At 38.4% G+C, this 9207-nt stretch overlaps 1 protein-coding gene across 1 annotated transcript; it reads left to right on the top strand.

Moving 5' to 3' along the window:
- The first annotated feature begins 2215 nt into the window (after window positions 1-2215).
- LOC121298440 (laminin subunit alpha-5-like) lies at window positions 2216-8926 on the top strand. The gene is made up of 4 exons (XM_041225564.1): window positions 2216-2655; window positions 5903-6055; window positions 8715-8748; window positions 8865-8926. The coding sequence occupies exons 1-4, from the start codon at window positions 2380-2382 to the stop codon at window positions 8924-8926; spliced, it is 525 nt and encodes a 174-aa protein (XP_041081498.1). The 5' UTR covers window positions 2216-2379.
- The last annotated feature ends 281 nt before the right edge of the window (window positions 8927-9207 follow it).

Here is a 9207-nt window from a genome sequence, read left to right as displayed (position 1 = left end):
GCTTGCTCTCTGAAAATAACAGCAATTAGAAGCTTAACCCCTGGGAAGGTGTCTGTCTCATCGACTGGGTGTGACTGGATTCCTACACCTCTGAGATTTCTGAGCTTTGTGTTTTTAAATTACTTTTATTTCTGTGTTATTTTTCAGGCACTGGAGCATCTTCCACACAAGTAATTGATTCAGTCAGTACTGAGGAGTGAAAGAGTGGGTCTTGTTTTCAGTGTCCTGTGTAGTTTCGCTCAAATCCGAAGGATAGGATAATGGCTTCAAGAGAAGATCAAAGGGCTGCTTGCTTAGCCTGCAAACCAGAAAGCCCAGTGGTAAGCACTTCATAAAAAGAAGAAGAGGATGTTTAGGGTGTCCTCCTTTTCTTCTGCTCTGCCGGGCCCCCAGCACACCTGGATACAAAATTCACTTTGACGAGCCCCCATCTTCCCATCCCCAGTCCCCCGTCCCTCTGGTTCAGGAGAAAATAATCTTAAAACATTTAAAATCTCCTACAACTCTATTAAAGCTCAAAGATTTTCAATTACAATATTGAATACTGTATTCAGTAATTATTTTGGGTGTGGTTATTAAATGTTGTCATGCTATATTTATATTTTATATATATATATGTGTGTGTGTGTGTGTGTGTGTGTGTGTGTGGAGAGAGAGTTTTGTGTTTAAGGTAGTTGCAGCTGTTACAATTGTATTTATAATTTATTTAGTTTCATTATGATTTATTTGATTTAGTTTCATTATTACTGTAATAACAAGTCTGGTATTCATCAGACAGCAGCTTTGGGAAAGAAAATACAAATCTCAAACTATGATTTGTTGTATAATTGTAATGTGGGCGAGGCCCTGTCTCCTTCCTCTGAACTCTTAAATATGTTTTGGGAGATGACCATCGTTGGAATCTTCGATGAGGGCAGACAGACTCTATACACAGGGAATGTCTTCCTGTATACTCGCAGTGTAGACTTCTAGGTAAAGCAAGTCATAGTAAATGCACGATTGAAGCATGGTAAAGAAAGGCCATGCAAAAACATGGTAGCAGCATATGGAAGCATGACCAAACATGATGAAAGCATGGGTTAAGTGGAAGTCCACCATAAAACATGATGAAAAGAGTGAGATGAAAGATACAATACAAGCTCCGAGTGGCTGCATTATAGTTCTGCAGTATGGTATTGTAAGCTTGTATGGTTTTGCACACAGTAAAAAAGAATGCCTCTTCTGAGGTGACTGGTCACTTTTTTTTTCTGAAGGGTCACTAAAAAAGCACATCCTGTTAATTCTGGACATTGGCCAGCTTCAGTATGACTGTTATTTTCCCCCTCATGCATGGGTGAGATTTGATCTGTATTTTTAGAAGCAAGCCCAGGAAGGAAGATAATGCAGCATCCATCCATACAAAGTCCCTTTATTTTTGTAGAGACCCCAGGAATCAAATCATCTTTTGTCAAATGTGGCTTCTGCTTAAACAATGGAGTCCTGATAATTCAGTGATAACCATATTTGGACCATAAATCAAGGTCTACAATTTTCTTTTTTTTTTTTCTTTTTTTTTGGTGAAGTGTACAAAAGTTAAATTAAGCTCTCAGATGTGTGCTTCCTTATTAGTTTGCAGCATAAAAATAGGTTACATTTTCCTTTCACAAAATAATTTATGCAAATAATTGTACTTTGGCACAAAAATAAAGCTGACCGATTGTGTTATGTCTACTCCAATTGTAAAGTCAAGTATGTTCACTGTAATTTTGCACTTTATTAAATGCTATGCATTAATACTACACATTTACTGTTCTTTTTCAAGTTATTGGTGGTCTTAATGTGCCTGTGCTTCATCCATCAGCCTTATTACCACACTTTGCTATGCTTTAACCATGCTATACTCCCCAGTCTTACCCTCCTTGATCTTCCACAAAGTTACAAAGGGAAAGCAGTTTAAGAACTTTTTTTTTTTTTTTTTTTTAAAGCAAAGTGGTTAATTCCGTCCACCCCACTCCCGACCCCAAAATAAAAGCATCTCCAATTACACAACACAATCAAAGAATGAGTAATAAAACTCCCTGACACTTTATGTTTGCTAAGCAAGATCTAAAGCCAACGGCAAACTCCTATTGTATGAGAAAAACGAGAAGGGAGGGAGGGACGGAGGGAGCGAGCGAGTGGGGGTAACCGAAATTGATGCATCATCAGTTGATTAGGTTGCCCTGGTGAGTTCAGAATCCCAAAGCTGTCTTATATCACTTGGACGCGAAGTGCAGCGGTGCCTCTGATTTAGCTGACTGAAGAGACCGCACAGTACTGCAGCTATGAACTAAATTACAGGCTGTACGTTTATTTTCTTCGGGATTAGTATATTTTCTTTTATTTTTTTCCCAGGTGAAGATGGCGAAAAGAACGGTGGAATTAAATGGGACCATGGTTTGTATTGCTTGCTTTTTAGTGATGTTCTCCACCGTACCGGTCGTCTCTGGACAGGCGCTTCCCTCAAACGGAGTGAATGGATTTAGTTTGCATCCACCTTATTTCAATTTAGCAGAAGGAACTAAAATCACTGCCACCGCAACCTGTGGGGAGGATGGAAACGGAAAAGCTATCCAGGATCTTTACTGCAAACTCGTTGGAGGGCCAGTATCGGGGGACCCGAGCCAGACTATCCAGGTGCATGTTGGAGCTGTTTGTTGACTCTTGTTATTATTGGTTCAAGAAAGCCCTTTAATAATATTTAGTTCATGTGGTCTTTGTACAAGATGTAAACCATATTGTACTGCGCTAGCTGTTTTCTTTTTTTTAATTGTTTCTAAATCTAGAAATAAAGTTACACCTGTTTTATTTTAGACAACTGTTTTGCATTTAGAGATGCACAAGGACATAGTACAGATGTATTATACACACTGCAAAACAAAAAATCCAACTCTCGTTTCTTTTGAATTGTTGCAAATCCCAGAATCTCAGTTATGTCTTGTAAATCTATATGGGGAATTATACAGCGTTTCCAATTTATTTATTTGACGATAATGTCTAGTTGATTAAATAGGTGGGTATCTGTATATGTGTGTGTGTGTGTGTGGTGTGGTTGTGGTGTATTATATATATTATATAATATATATCTATATATATATATATACTACATATATATATATAATATTGATATAATAGTTGAAACTGACTTATTCGTAGAAACATTTTCCTTTTATTATTATTATTTTTTAAGCATAAAAACTTCCAAAGTGTTTTCACTTCGAAATAACCTGTCAAATGAACTCAGCAGCTCTCTGGGACGCATACCTTCCTAGTGGTCGAACAAAAGGAACTTTGTTCATACTTTTTTTTTTTTTGGTTTGCTTTTACCATTGTGTTTGCCTCGGCTTCACATTGCTCTACATTTTATAGCAACATAGGGAGGCAACTTCACGGTATAGTAAGGTCGTTTGTTTCCTCAGATAATTCATGTAGCCTTAAATGCTACACGTTATTTCTTCTGTGACTAGTCCAGTTCAAAAAGCCTATCTGCGTTATTTTACCGCAGTACAGTGTAGTAAAATGCTACTATGTCCAGAAATGTTTAAACGGAAGTTAAAACGAAACATGTTGATGTTTAATTCATTAATGTGGCATAACAAACAACGCATTCACTGTTTATGCACAGTCTGGCCCTGTTTGATCTCAGGTCGAAGTTTGATTCGTTTTTCATGTGATGTCATAGTTTACAATTCCTCATACCAATATACGCCTATTAACTAAACAAGTGCGACCAAACAAAATATAATGTATGTATCTCAGATAAGGTTCATAATGAGAGTCCCAACGTTTAAAGTGTGTTTTCAGTAAGGACCTACATTATTCTCCTTTCTACTAAGGTTTACCCCTTGAAGAATGTCAAATTCTTTCGAAGTACAGATAAGAAAGGATCGTGTATAATGAGCGGGCGTGGTAGCGGGTCTTGTATGTAGTTGTTTGAGGTGACTGGGTGAATTGATCTCTACATCAGAGAGCGTGCATGTCAGCAACTTCCAGCATTGTTTATGCCAGTCTTAAAATATGCCCTTAAGTCTAGGATTAGATCTGATAATTACCATAAGCACAGACAGCAGGAAATAAAAATACATCAGAGAATACTAGGAACAGTAGCATACATACAGTAACTCCATACCGTGACTTGCGTACTACGCAAAAATAGTACAGATGGTTTGTACATATTTCATAAGGGGAACCTGCACTGTCAATCGCTGATGGTAAAATGCATTTTAAATTCTATTGAAAAAGACACTGTCACGCAGACCAGAGCTAATTTAACGTCACAAACTGCTGATCCACGGGTTCACATCTGCTTTTATTTATTTTTTTCCTGCGGTGGCACTAATTTCGATTTGTTCAGCCATACAGTAAGTGACATTTCTCACAATCCTGCTAATCTGGGATAATTGTGAAATTATGTTCAGTAGTTAAAATGACACAGTCTGACAAGGCGACCCTGAGAATAGCAGGTTCTAAAATGAAGGCATGATTGTAACTGCCCTGAGTGCATTATAAACGCTGAAATGTTCTGCGGTGACTTGAGTTCAAGTTATTACACCAGCTATGCCAAACATGGGCTGTCTGTAAAAACCGTTTGGAATTTGTTAATTTAAATAATATCATTCTATCCTTAATGTTTCTTTTATCATAGGATTGTATAAGCATAATAGAAAACCTACCACTTGGTAATCACGTTTTCTGGCCCATACCGGAACTTTTATTATTATTGTAAACAGTGACATTAATCAAGATAGCAAATTCCAAAACAGTCCTTGCTGATACTCCTAATGAGACTGCAATAAACCTCAGTCAGCTTGACAGAAGAAACATTCCAAAGCTTTACTGTTCATTTGCAAAGTTAAAAGCACAGATATGTGTGCACCTATTTTTCACATCTGTTTACTCCAGGCTGTGATGTCCTTCAGTAGACCTCCTGCACTGTGTTTGACTTGTTCTGTCACATAGTATGAAAGTGCAAAGATAGTGTTGTTGATATACGCCAATTGCATATAGGAAATAACATGTTTAGATGCTGAAACTATAAAGTCGATCTGTCTGATTTACTAGTTTGTGTGCTTTTACCTTAAACAGATTTACCTGCCTTTTTTAAAGACTGCTAGGCTGAAACCCTACCGTTTCCACTGTGCCTTGAATTTCTAGAGCCTTTGTTTGAACTGTACGTTTTATAGGGATTCTTGTAAACGTTAAAGAGGTGAACCTGAGAGTCTTTCACAAGCAGCCAGCCAGCCAGTGAAAGAAGGCAGGAGATACAAAAGATCGGGATCCTGAGCTGAGCTCCTCGTCGGTTTTAACACAAATACGTTAACAAATACAATGAGGGAGGGGGGAGAGAGAGAGGAAACATTCAGTTTGGGCAGTTTAAAATGGCAGTAATGAACTCAAGTGTGTGAAGTCCTGGAGCGCGAAAGGGATTACATTCCCCCCAGTTAACCCTTTCTCTGGTAGCTTCTTTATAATTCAGTCCAATAAAGGTGTAATGATAGTGGTCACTATACCTCTGGGTTTAAGCAAGGCTGAGGAAGATCCAGTTGAGAGGCTCATACCTACACAGCCAAATTATTTTAGATGTGGAGGCTGGAGTGGGTATTGTTCTACTTTCGAGTAATCAGCTAAGCAAAATAGACAAACGTTTACAGTGTAAGCTAACAAGTAGACAAACATTTCAAAGTAGCTTCAGTTTGGTTCCCCTTAATGATATAAAATTTGATGAAACGCTGTGAATGTAGCAGATGTAGTCTGTATCTCTGTGATGAAAGTATGCACGGGCGTTTGGAATGAGAAGTCACCTTCACCTTCTTTTCTGATGATGCTGACTTCTCTAATGTGTTACTAGTACCCTCCACTAATTTCTTTTCCCTCTGGTCTGTAGGGTCAGTACTGCGACACTTGCAGAGCTGGGGACAGCGATAGAGCCCACCCCATCGCCAACGCTATCGACGGGACTGAGCGCTGGTGGCAGAGCCCGCCTCTCTCCCGGAGCCTGGAGTACAACGAGGTCAATGTCACCCTGGACCTCGGACAGGTGAGGCAGTCTGGCTGACACTAAGCAAATTAGATTTTTTTGTAAGCTTGGGTGGTCGTTTCTGCAGAGGGAAACTTCAATGCTTTGCAGAGATGGAAATACGACTCTCACTGCAATGCAGTTTGATCCATTCCAGGTTTTACTCTAGGTTTAATAAGACATATTTGAGCTTGTTACATATACACTATGGCTAATCAAGCTCATAGTAAAAGCTGGCATAGGTGAAACTGCTGCTGTGTGCAATAGTCGTCTTATTTTCATCCCTGCATTGTTGCATAGTTTGTTAACAAAAAGTGCTATTTTACCAGCTTATGTTTCTTTAATTGCAGTGTTCTTACACCAATAAGAACTGGCAGCCAGTTGTAAAATTATTAACTTTTTCCTTTTAGTGTTTACTTAAGAAGTACCTGTCTTTTGGAAAGAAACTAGAGATGAAATAGTGCTTCCTGTTATTAACAAATCCTCCCAGCTTTGTGTGGGACCTAACATTCACCCTTTAAAAAATAAAAGAAATAAAAATAACAATAATAATTTGAGTTTGAATGAGTGTAGGATGGATCTAAGTGTATTTTTACTTTCAAGAGGAAATCATATATCGGTTTGCATACAATCAAACCAGCGCTTGTTATGAAAGCTGTTTCATGGTGATTTGCTTTCTCAAGCTCATTACGCTGCCGTTTCAGACTGTATTTTGTTAATCAGTACTTCTTTAGTCGTAAACCCCCTGACCCCCATCTCTGCAATTAAAGAGCTGTGACTTGCAGTCAATAAACTGGCTTGTTAAAAAACAATATCAGGCAACCCTGGAGCATACAGCTTGATAGGGCCCTGCAGCAACAGGACTCTGCCAAGATTCCTGACTGGAAATGCAATGTATGCTGCTGGAGGGTAGTTTTGTTTCATTTTTAGGAAGAAATCTTTCTTGTCTTCCGGGCATCTGCAGAGGAGGTGGTTTCTACTTGCTTGACCTCTGAGCAGTATTGACATGCTAGCCTGATCTCTATCTGTACCTGAAGGGATCTGCTAATTTCTCTTTTGCCTGGCTTTTTTTTTTTTTTTTTTTTTTTTTTTTTTTTTTTTTTATATTTTTACCCATACCAGCAAGTTTACAGTACAAAGATAAAACCGAACTTGCCCTTGAGCGCTTCTGCAGTTATGATATTGCCACTCGCACAATACATAACTGGCAAACACTGTACCAAATTTCCATGCATTCCACAGATGAACGCTTTTAAAACAAGAAGATGGTGACATGTAATGCTGTTGCTGTTAGTCTTAAGTGTGAAGGCAGTACTCAGCCCGCAGTTATAATAGAAACATTGTATGAATTCAGAAATGTGTAATTCAAAACAAGCTGTCGCTGGTGAGACTGCTTGGGGTGCAATTGGAAGACGGGCTGAAAGATTCCCTCGAGGGAATAGTTTATGAAAGGACTATCAGAATGCATTTGCTATGGTGGAACCAACATTAAGAACACCAAAATATGACATACTGTAGGAATAAGCTACTTCAGAAGTATGAATACAGGTATTAAGCTGTAGAAAAAGTTTATACATTCAAGATCTCCAAAGTTGTTTAATGCCATTTTATAAATATTTCTATAACATTTGAAAACACATATGTGTGTGTGTGTATATATAATGTATATTTACTAACTTTTCAAACTGACAGAAGTTATTTGGGGAATTCTGGGTGTTTCTGCATACCCACCCCCCCCCCCCCCCCCCCCCCCCCCTGTAAATTCATCTGTCAAATAAATTATCTTCTGCTCTGTGCATGTTTCAGATGGCAGAGAATTTAACCAGGCTCCTAGCAGTTGCTCTGTAAATCTGTAACACAGGCATGTAATTTTAGCTTAATGCTTGCAACCCAGGAGGGAAATATGACTTGGATTAAAGTTTGAGCAGTTTTTACTGTTTTAGCTAAGCTTGTAAAATCTGCTGTGTTTGGAAATATCAGACCACATGAGAAGTGGTCGTGTTTGACATATCATTCCCCTGGTAGCCCGGTAAAGTATGAGCTCATTCAGAATCTAGGGCCGAACGCTGGTTTAAACTTATTGAGCACTCTGAAGCAAGTGTTCACTCTTGCTATTCTGAAAGCAATAACATATTTGAACACTATTTATCAATAAACATCTCCAAATAAATAGTAGTTAAAACTACTGTGTTTCTTACTAGTTATATTACATAAGAAACAATGGAGGGCTCATTATAAAACTGTGCTACGATCTTATATTGACTGCATTTCGGAAGACCTCTCACTGCCCTACAGGGACTTCCTAGCACAACAACACCAACAGTTGATCACCACGCCCAGTATTCATTTCCTGGCCTGCTTTTTGTCCTTTGATTACCTTTGTATTGTGTGATATACTGCTTGAAGATAATGATTGCCTTATATGTTCCACACACTGTATGCTATTTCTATCTCTCAAACAACCTGTGTGAACTAAAAAAAAAAAAACACCTGGAACACGGAGAAGAAAACTCCAGTTCATTGTGACATTATTTATTTATTTGGAAATTTGCAATATTCACCAAGCTGTTCAAATCTGAATTGTTTTTTTTTTTTTTTTTTTTTTTTTTTTTTTAGCAAAGTGTTGAATGGACTTTAGAACATGGTTTCAGGAATGAGTATCTGAGCCCTGTTATTCCAGATACAGGAGGTATCAGAAATAGGAGATTCCGTAGGTAAAGGGTACAAGCGCTCTTGCTGTTCCTGTGGCCGCTATTGTGGCGCTGTACATCATCTTTTAAACTACCCATTTGCTGTGGTTAGTCACTTGTCTGTGCTTGCACTCTTGCAGGCTGTAAGGAAGAGGTTAACACTGGTTGTACGCCAATGGATCCTGTTTCTGTGGAGGAATAGACCACTGATTTTGATATGTGAAAGACACAGTAAGCTACATTGCTTAAGAATGGCGTTGAACTCGCACCACACTGGGCCTCTGTCAGTATTATGGCAAGGGATTCTTCAGTATTGTTCTTGGGCTGAATCAAATCAGTCCCTCGGGACACTTGAAAAAATATATTAGACAATAATGATTCTCTTTCTCTGTCTGTCTTGGGGTTTACTTAGTGCTTCAGTGTTTATTTTTAGGTTCTACTACACAAAGATGTTGGAAAATTGGAATCTCTTTTATTACTTTT

This window comes from Polyodon spathula, chromosome 23 (genome assembly GCF_017654505.1).
Source record: "Polyodon spathula isolate WHYD16114869_AA chromosome 23, ASM1765450v1, whole genome shotgun sequence".
Taxonomy (NCBI): Eukaryota; Metazoa; Chordata; class Actinopteri; order Acipenseriformes; family Polyodontidae; genus Polyodon; species Polyodon spathula.
The sequence above is the reverse complement of the archived record's forward strand: the minus strand, read 5'-3'. Positions and strand labels throughout refer to the sequence as shown.

Bases quoted from the DNA above. Each gene is read 5' to 3' on its own strand.
- LOC121298440 (XM_041225564.1), top strand. From the start codon at position 2,380: ATGGCGAAAAGAACGGTGGAATTAAATGGGACCATGGTTTGTATTGCT. The intron at 6,056-8,714 runs GTGAGGCAGTCT...CTGTTATTCCAG, and splicing joins TCACCCTGGACCTCGGACAG to ATACAGGAGGTATCAGAAAT. The intron at 8,749-8,864 runs GTAAAGGGTACA...GCACTCTTGCAG, and splicing joins AGAAATAGGAGATTCCGTAG to GCTGTAAGGAAGAGGTTAAC.